General features: G+C 40.3%; 1 protein-coding gene across 3 annotated transcripts in view; it reads left to right on the top strand.

Moving 5' to 3' along the window:
• myo1b (myosin IB) overlaps positions 1-15,052 on the top strand; it is a 70,626-nt gene that overhangs the window by 37,574 nt on the left and 18,000 nt on the right. For all 3 annotated transcript variants that reach the window (XM_083922017.1, XM_083922016.1, XM_083922018.1), the window contains 7 exons: positions 1,786-1,849; positions 4,451-4,549; positions 6,385-6,488; positions 8,638-8,785; positions 9,587-9,705; positions 11,423-11,509; positions 11,668-11,733. In XM_083922017.1, the coding sequence (XP_083778143.1) occupies positions 1,786-1,849; positions 4,451-4,549; positions 6,385-6,488; positions 8,638-8,785; positions 9,587-9,705; positions 11,423-11,509; positions 11,668-11,733 (687 nt within the window). The remainder of the gene's footprint in view (positions 1-1,785; positions 1,850-4,450; positions 4,550-6,384; positions 6,489-8,637; positions 8,786-9,586; positions 9,706-11,422; positions 11,510-11,667; positions 11,734-15,052) is intronic.

Here is a 15,052-nt window from a genome sequence, read left to right as displayed (position 1 = left end):
CACTGAAATGTGTGTGTCCAGATTGAAAATATTTATTTTCTACTCATCTCTCAATGATAAATTGAGAAAAATAATAGACACTTGTTTATTAGTTGAATGAAGAAGCTGAATGAATCAAATGCTAATCTCTATGGAAGACAGAGATGGCATCATAACAATGATTCACTGTTTGCATCAGATCCAGAAAACAAGTAATTTCCTGGCAGTGGCGGTATGAGAGGAAATGGTGTGTTTTGCTCCACTTTTTTTTCTTTTTTTTACCAAAAGGGTATTCACACACCTTCTGGCTCTGTATTTTCAGTTAGGTCCAGTCCAGCAGCAGCTGCCTGCTTAAGCTTCCTCCCTTATGACAAGACATTGCATCAGATCACCCCTATCTTTTTTTAACATGAATGTTTATTTAGCTGCAAATTTGTCAATAAGTGAGTCTGTTTATCTGAATAACTTCCAGTACATCTAAAAGTTTGATTGCAACACACTGCCCTGGTGCTAGCCCGGAAACCTGACAAATCTATCTAGCTCATGTTTCATTTGCACTGGCAGGTACGTCTGGCCCCTCTCCTATTCAGACAGATTTCCAGACGACCAATCACAAATGTTTTATCATGTGTGGGGCGGGTTTAAGATGATGACCGACAGCATCACTGTGCAGTCTGCAGGTCCATTCAGTACATCCTACCAGGCTCACAAAACTCTGATCGAGCTGTCAAACTAGACAGCGCTGATCAAATATGAATCCAGATTCTGGTACTGTGTTGTCTATTTCTCACCTAAAATGTTTTCAGAAACATATTTTAGTGTACTAACAGGATCACAGGAGCGCTGCTGGTGTCCCTCAAACAGATCAGAAAGAAAAAAAGTGCAGGCACAAACAAAAGTTTAAAAACCCTTTATTTTAGTAGGTACTTAGGTAGGTAATTTATATTAAAAAATAAAAACACCAACGCACCATGCACCTTCCTCGGGGTGTATGAAGACAAGAGACGTTAATGTACTGTTAAGCTGTAATTTTAGAAAGTTTGTGACCTGGCTGGCCTGTTTCGTTGCTCTGCTTGGTTGTAGGTCTATCGACTATGACACCCCTTGGAAATCGAAAATTTCCACACTAATATACATCTTCGAATTGTTCTGGTGATGCTTGATTGTTTTCATGGAAACTGGATTTACCAGCCAGTAGCAGCTAGCAGGCTAACTGCCAATATACTTTTCCAAACCCAATTTTAGATTTCCTTTTCATGCTACTTTCAATCATCTACCCTCACTGGAACATCAATCATCTACCTTCACTGGAACATCCAAACATGTGCTGGTGCTTGGACTTGGGAGTTGAAACAGGGAGTATTGTAATAAAGGATTATGCCCCTGATCTGTTTATATTTAGGTAACCTTGGTGTAAGCCTCTAGACAACTACCTCAGGCCTCTCTACTAGAGGCTAGTTCATCAGAGCTCCATCAGTTTATCAGAGACTTATGAATCAAACTGTCACTTAATTTTGCTGAGTGCAGCGGGCTTATTGAGTTTGGCTGGAGCCCACTCACCAGTAGAGCTTGGCCTGCTCTGAGAACCTTCTACTATTAATACATCAGAGGTTAGGAGGGGGGGCAGCAAAAAACAAACAAACAAGGCTCTATGTTCTAACATCCAAGTTTTAGACAGAGGGAGAGAGGTGGCCTGAAATGCTTTGTTTTAGTCCTCAGTGAAAAAAAAATGTGTTGACAGTGTATGTTAGTATGTTATGTAAAGTTATATATGTTCAGTTCTAACTGTTTCTCTCTGATCCACAGGGAAAGTACATGGACATTGAGTTTGACTTTAAAGGAGATCCTCTGGGTGGAGTCATCAGCAACTGTGAGTAGTATTGACATTACATCAAATCGAATCAACTTTATTTATATGGCACTTTTCATACTTCTTAGTAGCACAAAGTGCCTCAGAGAAAATAAAAGCAGAACAAAACAAAACATGAACAACAAAGAAACCATGATAACCCAAACCTTTCACCCCCACAAATATACACACAAAGATACACAAAGACATACACACTCACGCACGTACATAGATATTCACACAGACATACACTAGCTGTTGCTGAGGACACATGGCTCGGCACCGAGATCTGAGGTGAGGAAGAATCTACCTTTGGGAGCCACGCACAACTAGAGAAATCATTGTCCATGACTGCAGGGGGCGCTGCCACAGGGACCACCCCAGCCAAGGCAGACAGGAGGCTCCACACCGAGGTGTAGAGCTCTATAGCCTCCTGAGCCAATGCCATCCACGGGACAGCACCCCCAACAGTGGACCAGAAACATCTCACCTTAAAATCGATTAATGCTTTATTGAAACCAAGCTTGCTACCAGACCGAATAGAATGCACCCTTCCACCCACTGACTTTCTCTCCTCACCTCGTTTCTCTGTTATCTTGCACTTGTTCACATTGTTGTGTCTGTGCTGACTTCTCCGCCAGAGGTCACAGAAACAAAGAGAGAAGCTGAACGCTGAGACACAAATGAACCTCTGTCTGTTTGAGTTAGTCCAACACAAGGGACTGCCTGTGAAGAAGAGCCACAGACATGTGACTGGTTCAGACATGGCTGGCTAGACAGATGGATGAGGATGCTCTAGCAGAGCAAGCCTGGGTGGATTTCTCTTCACCTCTCAGCTCATTATTTTCCACTAGATTTACATCCGTCGAGCCCTCAGTGCTTCCCTACAGCTGAGATTAGATAGCTATAATTTTTGAAAAGCCAATTCTCCATAGCTTTGGTAATGATAGAGTGGTAAGAAGTTTTTGGCAGCCAAACAACCAAAGTCAAAACATAGCAGGATATTGTTCCCACATTGCTACTTTAATGTGTGTTTGCTTATCTAAGGGAGAGGGAACATGTTGCATGCAACAGATGCTGTTCAGGATGCTTTACTGTATAAATTCGGACGCTGTGGCTCAAAAAAGCAATAACAAAATGACTGGAGGGTTTGGCTGGAGACAATGTGAAAAGTAACTTTAGTCCCCTTAGGATGAGAATAACCAGAGATTCCACACAAAAGTTAAACAAATAGGACCAAATATATTAAAGGTCCGTCAGGAGTTTGTTTAACATTAAAAGATATAAACATGTCCTAGTAAAAACCTCAAATAAAACAAGAAAATGAAATGAAGGACCTTTTTTAAAAACATTCAATAAGATGCTAAAATGGAGAAAGTGGCTCTTTAGTGGTATGTTTCTACCCTCTCTAAATCTTTGACCACAGCTCTGTATTGCTGGTGTCAGTCACTCAGTGAATGTTGTATGTTGTATTATTGATGTACTGGCTCTTATTGAGGGCCTTATGTAACTCATGGCCAGTGGGTGGCACAGATTCCCATTCAGCCTGACCCCCGCTACCTCTGACAGCCCCGGATCTATTTGTAGGACTCTCTAGTTAGGTGCTTGCAGCATATCTACGAATTCAGCGCAAAGTGGCCTTTCTGTCCTCTCAGCACCCACAGACTGGTGAGTCAGAGTTTGCAAAGTCTTAGAAAAAATGGCTGGAAATTTGACCGTGGTTCAAATGGCATGTCATGTCATGTGGATATTTTTTTCCACTTTTTCACTTTGGTGTAATGTAAACTCCTAGGTCTCCTAAAATAAGATGTTTTTTTAAGCAGACAAATTGAAAACTATTATCCAGCCAGATTGGCAGTGAAGAGGATCTGCCTCAGATGCTGAGCTCAGTTGTTGGTCTTTAATTAAATCATACTCAGCCTAATGCAGGGAGCAGATGATGGGTCCCCTTCTAATCAGGTACTGTTGCACTTGGTCGGTAGCCCAGGAGAAAGGGCTGACGTTTGATATCCTTTTGTGGTTCCTTTCTTGTACACTTCCTCTAGTGTGTTTATGCCGACACAAATAATTACCAGCATTGGCTTGGTCACCTTGGCAACTTGAATACATACAGTAGTTTGAACCAGAAAGCCCTCTGAGCTCCGTACAGATGTTGGCATCCTTAAAGGTGAACTACATCCATTTTCTAAAATGATGTTGTCAAGTATAAAGTGTGGAGCTGCTCCACAGACAGACAGAATGATGTCCTAGATGACACTGAGAGCACCCGGGTGGTTTTCAGAGTATATGGGGACATTTCACAACTGACAGCTCTACAATAGAACAAAGCTCATTTGGATATATAAAAGAAAATAAACAAATCTGTCTCCCGGTCATTGTCTATAGAGCAGCTTCAGACTTCACATCTACTACTTCACATCGCAGTCACAAATATTGATTGGACTTCCTTATGCCATGGAAATAACATTGGAATTATTGATTTAGGGGGTCTTCCCATTTTTATTACTATAGCAGGTCAGATTCATATTTACTACTCAAGGACACCGCTAAAGACTATTGTTAGGAAATTACTTTTTGTCACCATGCATCATTGTTTCCTTTTGTTGTCCTTAACTATTTTAGATCTGCTGGAGAAGTCACGTGTGGTGAAACAGCCAAGAGGAGAGAGGAACTTCCACATCTTTTATCAGCTCTTGTCGGGAGCGTCTGATGACACGCTCAGTAAGTCGTGAATATGCTGGAAATCACTGAATCAAAGCATCAGTGTATTTTTTAAAATAGTGTGGATAAGGTTATTTTTGTATCCGTTCTGATCAGCCCACACCACAAAATGGGGTTGTCTTATATTTAGTGGGATTGCCTGAAATAACTTGTGGTCTCAGAATATAAACATATCTGCTCACAGGAAGTGATGAATCAACCTTCACAGTAGCTAGCTGAGCAGGCTTGTCCAGAGGAAACTCTCCATTGTTGGATCTCCTGCTGCATTGTTTCAATTTAGGTGTCATACTCCAGACTGGGATTGTTAACATGAGCATGGAGTTTGTTTCCTTATTTGAATTTCCTATTTTTATATGCATCTTCTTAAAGCTGAAGTTGGTAACTTTCTTTAAAAATGCTTTGTTTTTATAAATTTGCTGAACTTGTCACTATATTCTGACAGCACTGAGGCAGACAGTCTGTCTGCTCCTAATGTCATCTGCTAGATCCACTGCACCTGACTGACAATCAGATGCCATTACGAGCACACAGAGAAGCTCTGGGGGCAGACAGGGTCACAGATCGCCTGTGTCATTGTGCTGTCAGGATTTAGTGACACTTTCAGCTAAAAAAAAAAAAAAAAACTTTAATTGTCATCTGGAAGCACCATCGTGCCAGTTCTTAGGTTAAAAACATACATCAATATTTCCCATCAGGACTGCAGCTGCTCGAAACACATGGCTGTTGCATTAATGGCCCAGTCTTCCTGCCTAACAAACAGTACAGAGAACAAAGGCTAGCTGTGAAACCGGTTCCCTCTATTTGCTTTTTCTCTGGACGGAGGGCATTGTTTTATGTCCTGAACACAGGAGAGCTAAATAATGGTCAATGCCTCTAGAGCGCACACAGAGCGGCCTGATTCAGCTGTAGTTAATGCAGCCACTAATGAAATCCGACACATGCACCCACCAGAGGAATAGATTTCTTTATTACTAGCTATGGGGGCTTTTAAAAAGGCCATTTGATCTTCCAGAATAACGTGCACAGTCGTAACTCTAAGAGCATGCACTCTGTAGAAATTGTGTTTGGAGTGACAACCTGATGGTTGGACAAAAGTGGATTAAATGTCCCATATTGTAAAAAGTGAGATTACTATTGTCTTTTTTTTGTTTTGTTTTGTTTTATTACAAAGCCGGTCGAGGTGCTATATAAATACTTTGAAAGTATCAACAAAAGTATCAATCCACAGACACATACGCACAGCCTGTATTCAGAAACTGTACTGTCAGAAACTGTGATGTCACAACTACGCTTTATAGTATAGGTAGAAAGTGCCGCTACAGTGCCAATACAGTAATTCCCCTGCTGCAACGATGGTGCAGAGACACCAAGAGCACATACGTGGAAGATTAAGAAACACTGACCAATCAGAGCAGATTGGGCTTTTTAGGGAGGGGGCCTTAAAGAGACAGGCACTGAAATGGAGCATTTGAGACAGAGGGTGGAAACTGGTATATTCAGACAGACGGATGTAAACATGTTCCAGGAGAAATGCAAAATACAAGTATGAACCTAAAAAATTATCATATGTCCTCTTTGAAGGCATGGGTGTCACAGTTGAAGCTTTGCACCCTCAAGAGGTTGTTTTTTTTTTTTTAGATGGTCTTTGAAGAAAGTAGCTTGTAACCATCATTACAAGGTTGTGTCTTTTTGTTTTTATTTTTCAAGCATCTCCTAGCTGTGAGCGTTGAGCTGCGTTATTTACATTTAATGTAAATGAGGCTTAAATTGCCCCTAACCAACCAGCTTTAAACAAATGTAGTTTAAATAGCAACCACATGTTTTGTGTGTCACAGAGAAGCTGAAGCTGGATCGGGACTTCAGCAAGTACAACTACCTGAGCCTGGACTCTGCTGCGGTCAATGGGCTGGATGATGCGGCCAACTTCAGGACAGTCAGAGTGAGTAGTACATAAATGTGTATTGGCTGAATGATATGCACTTTGCCCAAATTTAGTCAGAATTCCAGTTGATATTTTAAGAATGACCTCATACCTAGTTGGGACTGGTAGAAATTATCTCACTTTTTCAAACATTTTTTTCTAAAAGATCTCTCAGAAAAACAAGACAAACCAGAACACACTTATCACAAGTGGAGGCATGCTCTGGCAGCATTCAGCACAGACTTTCCTTTTACATCAGGCCGAGATAATCTAAATTCTGGACAGAGGGTAGAGGCAGTCTGATTTCTCCTCCTCCTGGATTTAACACACTAACAGAATGTAGATCTCCAAGTCCATCTTCTGGATTGTGAAAACACTCCCACATGTTACAAAAGCAGGTGAACTTTGAACTGTGTGTGAACTTGAGTGAACTAAACTTCTAGTTTTGCATTGATTAAACATGGGGAGTTTCATATTTGGCATTTAACTAAATGGTTTGACTTTTAACAGCACAGCAGCAGCAGCAGCATTTCTTTTGGTAAACCACAGGAGACAAGGCAGCTGCTTCCTTTTATTTATATGTGTGTGCACATACATGCAAGATCTCAGATCCACGTGTACAATGCCACTACTTCTTATCGTTACTGACGGTGACACAGAGGATGTTGTGTCTATAAGAGAGTATTTCTGCCACACTCTATTGTTATCAGTCCTGCTCCAGCATGCTCCACTCAGCTACTGCAGAAGCCTTTGCAGTCTGTTGGGTCACATACTCCTTTACTTGTTTAACATCCTGCTTCTCATCACCTCTCACATGGAGTTTTCACAGTATTCCCCATACAGCTGGGTTTCACCGGAAACACAAGAGGACATTCCCACTAAACAATGAGTCCCCTCCACATGGCCGTGGCTACCATAAAGCCCCCCCCCCCCCCCCCCCCTTTAACATTTAGTTAAATGGTTAGTTGAGCATTGTTGTAATTTGACACCTGAGTTTGAACAAATATGAAAACATGTACCACAGCAAACAAGAAACATAAGGCTGTGGGTGTTTGGTAACACAATGATCCCAAAAGCTTCATTGATGTTAGTTTTGTAAAGGATGTTATGTCATATTTGGCACTTAAATATTCAGTTTTTCACTTTAAAGTTGTCACAATACTAGAGTTTTAAACTTTGATACAATACATAAAATGCATAAAAAACAACACTGTATTAGTTCTCTATTACTACTTTGCACACAAAATAGGAGTAAGTCACTGCAGACATTTGTAATAATGATTGTAATAAATATCTGATTTTAGAAATGTGATTATATTCTGTTTTGGTAAACCTTTCTATGAAGACCACATCTATAGTGCGTTTTGCAATTATAATGCATTCATATTGCTACTACAGTCATTAAAAATCATAACTCGCAACTCATAATGCCTTCTCTCTGTGTGTGTGTGTGTGTGTGTGTGTGTGTGTGTGTGTGTGTGTGTGTGTGTGTGTGTGTGTGTGTGTGTGTGTGTGTGTGTGTGTGTGTGTGTGTGTGTGTGTGTGTGTGTGTGTGTGTGTGTGTGTGTGTGTGTGTGTGTGTGTGTGTGTGTGTGTGTGTGTGTGTGTGTGTGTGTGTGTGTGTGTGTGTGTGTGTGTGTGTGTGTGTGTGTGTGTGTGTGTGTGTGTGTGTGTGTGTGTGTGTGTGTGTGTGTGTGTGTGTGTGTGTGTGAGATCAAGCTATTTGAGTCAGTATTGGCCTGATATTTTGACTGAAAAAGTTGGATCGGTGCATCCCTAATGTTTTTTTTTTCCCTCTTTTCTCGGCACCCATGAATTATGTAAATCCAATCCTCTCCGAGTTTAGCCTCGAGTCCCTCAAAAGAGAGACCTCAGAAGAGACTGTTCTCTTGAATTAGAGGTTAAAAAGACATGGGTATCTGGTTAGCAAAGGTTTTTGACTGCTGCAGCCCTAACTTGTTCAATCTTTTTTTTGAATATTCAAATTTATTATTATGACAACACTAGCTGCAGGCTGTAAAAATAATGTGTCCAGAACTGGTGTGTTTGCACAGTCATAGACACTGTCACATAAACAATGAATGTGAAGCTTAGTTCCCTTTTATCAGCCCATGTTTCTTAATAAGGTTCAACAACATCAGCTGATCTGTTACTCATTCCCCCCCAGAATGCCATGCAGATCGTGGGCTTCATGGAGGACGAGGTGCAGTCAGTGCTAGAGCTGGTGGCAGCCGTGCTGAAGCTCGGCAACATCGAGTTCAAGCCAGAGTCTCGCTGTAACGGCACCGACGAGAGCCGCATTAAAGACAAAAACGGTGAGTTTGAAAGAAGAGTCTCTTCTTTATGGAAATATCTCTGATACTTTGTCAGATAAATATCAAACAAATTAAATAATTATTTTAATGTATTTGTCAATTTTTGTTCAGATGATTTATTGTCAATCATTTTACCTTTAACCCTTTTTACCCACATGGCCTACTGGCCTGATGCTGAGCCACTGCCCCCTATTGGCTGCTTTGATCTCTTCTGCAGTCTAATACATATTTGCATTTTATGATTTGCGTGACGAGCTGTTTGTGTCATCACTCCTACGGCTGTCCCTTTCAGGCAAATAATACCTTTACATATTTCCCTCCATAATGGTGGCATAGTTTATCTTACTGCTATTTATGCTAGGAAAATACATGCTTTTCCATATCAATCAATGCTTGTCGCAGTCATATTGCATGCATCAATATTCTAATTTTTAAAGTTACTTATTAGCAGTCTTCCATCTCCACCAGTGTGATTACATCAGAGCCATATTTAACTGTTGAAATCTTTCTATAATTAAATACTTAAAATAAATTGTTCGAAAATCACTGAGATAATGAAAAGATGGGAAAAAATAGATTGGTTGATGTTATTAATTGAGCATCTTTGCACAACAGGCTTACAATTGCAGTAGCTGTAAAACATCACAGTGACCAGTACCCCAACCAGACCCCACCCCCCAACAATTTATTCTTGTGAATAAATGGAGCGTGAAATACCAGCTTCATGTTTAGTGGCAGCATAAAATACAGAATGAGAATAATTGTAATCGTGCCATGGTAATGATTCTATCGTTTTTACAGATTTGAAGGAGATGTGTGAGCTGCTGGGGACTGAACAGACGGTGCTGGAAAGGGCGTTCAGCTACCGTACAGTGGAGGCTAAACTGGAGAAAGTGTCCACTACTCTGAATGTGGCCCAGGTCAGAAAGATACAGTAGTTATAAATCGTTCTTGCACCAGTTATGCCAATTCCTATCTACCCTACTTTTATTGACATTCACACACACACACACACACACACACACACACACACACACACACACACACACACACACACACACACACACTCACACTCACTCACAGGGCATAAAAAGATAAAGGGTTATTTTTTCCCCCTGACTTGCTCCTATGGCTGCCGACTCTCATCCATGTCAATGCTACGTGAAAACCTCTCCATTATAGATTAGCTTTATTCCTCCTGGAAATTTAAATGTAGGTCATTTCAGAGGTTAGTGAGTTCACTCAGACTGCCCATTTGACGTGGATGCTGCAAACGTGTGTCCAAAAGAAAAAGAGCAAAGGGTTCAGAGAATTAACCTGGCTTCAGAATAATGAATGTTTCCCCTATAATTATACAGGCCTGACAGGCCACCAAGCCAAAGCAAACCCCAGCCAGGCCAAAGCTGTCTATTTTTAATGTAAAAAATAACTCCACATATCATTTCCTCTATGTTCATTCTGCAGCAGTGCACTGCCATGTGTCCATGAACGAGGCAAGTGTCTGTGGTTAGTTCACACGTATGTAATAACAGTAGAACAGTCCAGTGTCAGTCATCTAAACTGCTATAGTGAGTTGAACAGGTTAAGTGAAGATTAACCTGTTGCCGATACCCTACCGGTTACAAACGGGTCCGGTAGTGAAATGCACCCCAACATGACAGTGTTTTTGTGTTTTTAGCTGAGCTAGACCAGATAATTTTTTTGACTTGTGAATGCTACCTTTTTTGTCAGCAACCAGTTGTAGCCATACAGTAACTTAAGAGGCAATTTGGCCTTGTGTACTCTGATTAATTTGGCATGCAGTTAACACACTAGTCATAATTTTGTTTGAATGAAAACTTATCTCCTGGCACTTGCTTCTTGTGTTCTTCACCACAGTTTTGGAAGGAGGAAATAAAAGTAGTCGCAGGCGAACCAGCTTTAGAAGTGGCTTATTTTCTTCCATGTGAAGAGTAGTTCAAGTGGATTTTACAAAAACAACTTAAATATTTGGAAAAGTGTTTAATTTGAGAATGGAATTTGGTGTGGTGGGAGCACATCCTATCTGCCAGGCCAAAGCAGTCAACCTAGAGGAATCACTGATGATTTAACCACTCATGATTAGCTTTCATGATTCAGTGTATGTTTGTGAAGGTTGTTTTTCTTTTTCCCTCATTTTTGATCAGCTGGAAACTTAAAGATATAATCCATAAGATTTTCATCTAGTTAATCGTCTAAGTTACTATCTATCAAAGAGTGAGTTAAAACAATGGTGATGATCATATGACCCACTAATGAAAGCACTTGTTGCCTTTTTGGCGAGTATTCCAATATGTGTGTCTGTGGTGACATTCCCTCGCTAAATGCAAATGCACTGCCATGTTAGTGACGCTGCTGACAGTGGTCGGTCTGCCGGTGGAGCTCTTCACTGCCAGTTATGCTGCGTTTCATTGTAATTGGAAATGGGGAACACACAGTGAAGGAACAGGCTCACCTGTAGATACATCTTACTGCCAAAGAGGCCGTTAGAAACAAGGTATTATGGTTATTACATAAAGCTTTTAGGATTTTTGTAAGCATTCTGATATTTTGGGTATGCAGAGAGATGTAGTTAAAAGAATTTCGTTTTCATAACCAGTAACATGTGTCTATTTACAGGCCTACTATGCCCGAGACGCCCTTTCCAAAAATCTCTACAGTCGTCTGTTTAGCTGGCTAGTAACCAGGATCAATGAAAGCATTAAAGTAAGTTATGTCCGCAATATTTTTTTTTATTACAGTTGATTAAATCAGTTATTCAGTTTTTTTCATGTGTGTATTCAAGTATATTTCATGCTAAGTTAAGCTGGCAGTACACCCCTTCATCGTGTATTTCTAATTTCGACAACATTATCTCCCTGCAGGCACAAACTAAAGCTCGCCACAAGGTCATGGGTGTACTCGACATCTATGGCTTTGAGATATTCGAGGTAAGACAAAAGGCACATCAAACCCACGCTCTTTGTTTAAGTCACAGTGAAAAGATGTGACCGACGAAACATTTCATTATTACATTTTAAAGGATTTACCCGAAGGCTGTGTGGGTGTGTGTCTTGGTACCTGTGAGGAGCTTATCAACAAGAACTGAGAACTGATAAAAACCACATTCATATCAGATTAGTTCAGCTTTATTGCTATCACGGATAGAATTATTTTTTGTGGCAAAGTGATTTCAACACTAAAATCAACATTTCACTGTAGAAAATGGCAACATTAGAGAACTGCTTAAAACCCAGGAAACACTTAATTCACATCATGTAGACGTCACACTGTCAAAGCTATGACATAGTAGACCGTATATCTTTGATTCCATAGCAATATGTATGGTTTGCATGGTTCTATTTGGGCACCAAAGTGCATGAAAATAACTATGTGAATGCAAACACGTGCAAGGCAGAGTTGGAGTGCACAGTATGGAGTGACTGGAAACTGAATAAAAATCCTTTCCCTGTTGTTTGATGCCTTCATATGCCCCATATGTTCATGTCTTTATCACTGCTTGTTCACCCCCACTCACTCTCAACTCATTCCTCTCCTCTCACTGTTGTGTTGTGTCTGGGTCACCAGGATGGAGTAAGTAACACCTGCACCGGCCTGTTTGCTGTGCCAGTGTGCATGCTGTGATCTAAACGACTTAATTCAGCTCCTCATTAAAGACCATGCAGGGCTCCTGTTGTGCAGCACAGCCACACAGCTGAAACGATGCAAAGGGAGCCTTTACATCGTTTGATTCACAACATAACTCTTAGTTGCCAGTTTATTTGATACATCCAGCAAAAACTAATGCAGTGTAATACAACAGCCCTGCAATAAAGGCTACATTCATCAAGGTTGTTGTATAATATCTTTTAGAGAGGTGCTGATGCAAATATCTGGCAGCTGTAGTTTGTGGTGCTGTAGAATCACAGCATTACATTGTACTGAGAGGAGTTTCTATTTTTTTGTCCACCGCATTCCTATCAATGAGGGTAGACTAAATATTGTTACAGAAAGACTGATTTATTGCATGGCTGTTGTGATAGACTGCAGGTGTACTAGGTGTCCCTAATAAATTGGCTACTAAATGGGCTGCTGATGTATTGAGTGTCTGTAGTTTCTGGTAATACACAGATTTTAGTTCATATGAATAGATGACTATTTTGGAACATACTCGTATCCTCTTTCTTTTCTAGAGCTAAGTGAAAAAATTATACCATTCATGTCTGGACTGTAAATAGGAAGAAACAGCCATCGGCCAGTTAGCTTAACTTAGCTTAATTGTTTCTTTAAAGACTGGAGACCAGGGGTAGCCGCTGCAGCACCCCTGAAGCTTACCATGTCCCAAGGTAACAAAATAGACTATCTCTTGGCTGGGCGCAGTAACTGTATGGAGTCTCAACATCAACGTGAGTCTGCCTGGCAACAAGTGACTGCACCTAGCCAAGAAATGGTCTGGCACATAACCCTACTCCCACTCCTGTTGTTACACTTCCATACATATCCAACATATGAGAAATAACATTAATTAATGAGCTTAAGAGGCACCCGTACGCAGATTTTTATATTCCTTTTGGGCTAAGGCTAGCTGTTCTTCTTGCTTTTTAGTTTTTTATGCTAAGTTGAAAGGGAACTTATTGTTATTCCTATGGTCTAAGACAGTCTAAAATTTTAGTAAACATGAACATCTTTCTCAAATCCAAAAATGAGATCGCTAAATTTCAAATTTGTGATGTCATCAAGTAACCTGAAAAGTGCTGCGCTGCTCCATAGATAATGACACTGAGAACACCCAGGAGGATGCTCTGAATATATGGGGTCATTTTCTATAGCACTACAATATAATAAAGTTGGTTTGGGTATAAAAAAGAACAAACAAAATCAGTCTCCCTTCCATTGTCTATGGAGCAGCTCCAGACTTTATACATGATGACATAACATCAAGTATGAGACTCTGGTTTCGGGCTTTGAGGAAGAGTAGCTCATGTTCACCAATATTACCTGAACTTTCCTAGGCCATGGAAATAACATATTTGATTTATAATTTAGGTGGTGTTCCCCTTTTAAGGTAATCACCTCTAACTGTAGCTTCATATTCTACTGATACTTCAAATGTTCCAACTCTTTGAAAGAAAGTGAAAAAGAAATAAATCAACATCCTGGGTAATATGCTTAAACAGCTACAGATTATGCCGGTGCTTTTGGATGTTTTAGTAGTCTAGTGGCTATGTTGAGAGCAGTGAAGGTATCAGTTTATGATAAGACGAGTTTATGGAAATTTCTTGAACTTCTGCCATAATATACAGGAAAGATTTAGCAGAAATTGGTAGAGCCAGTCCTCTCTGTAAGAATGGCAAGCCACAGTAGTTTTCCCACCCTGGAAATGTTGTTGATTAATATGTGTAACACATAATATTAAATGCAAGGACTTCCCCCTTCCTTGGGGCAATTGAATCCACAGCGCTGAGAAATGGGGCCATTAACTTGAAACATAGATATAAGATGGTGCTATAAACATCTTGTCATAAAACAGCTCAGTTGCAGCTGAGATATTTTAGTGTTTCAGTACACGTCTGTCATGTTTCCGTCTGTCTGATGCCACTTGGGTATAGACATGCTATCGAGTGTGTGTGCCTATGTGTATATTATTTTTTTTTTAGGGGTGAAGACAAGCTTTTGGTTTCTCAGTAAAAGGAAATGAAATCTTAATAACTAATGTCATTGAGGCTGTGTCCTGTTTCCCGGACACTGAGAAACCTTGCTGCGTCCTTCACTCTTAGACTAAACATGCTGCTCTAACCACTGTCGTGTCCACAGCAAATGAATGTTAACCTAACACAATAGGGCCGTCTGCCAAGAAGCATGACTCACCCATCAATGATCATAATTGACAGCAATTATAATTGTGAAATGTGGGGAGTAAAATCGGCCATGGCTTTTAACACTCCGTCAATGTTTCATGAAGTCTGTGATTATTAACAGGAACTTGTTCTGATAAGGGTTTATCGTCATAAGTACACCAGTGAAATAGTTGAATAGTGAAACAGTTTACTGTCCAGATTGATTAAATGTTTGTTCAGTGATGGTTGTCAAAAAAGAAATGATGTATAGGTTTTAGTTTGTTTAAGCTGATTATTGACAGTATTTATCATATCAGATGTATTGCTGCCTCCACAGCTCAACAAAGCTTTTTTCTCTCAAGTGTATGTAACGTCAGACACTTTATTTGACTAATGTGTGGCCAGTTTAAATAGTCAGGAGTGCATTTGAAGG

Source organism: Echiichthys vipera (assembly GCF_963691815.1).
Source record: "Echiichthys vipera genome assembly, chromosome: 10".
Classification (NCBI taxonomy): domain Eukaryota; kingdom Metazoa; phylum Chordata; class Actinopteri; order Perciformes; family Trachinidae; genus Echiichthys; species Echiichthys vipera.
The sequence above is the reverse complement of the archived record's forward strand: the minus strand, read 5'-3'. Positions and strand labels throughout refer to the sequence as shown.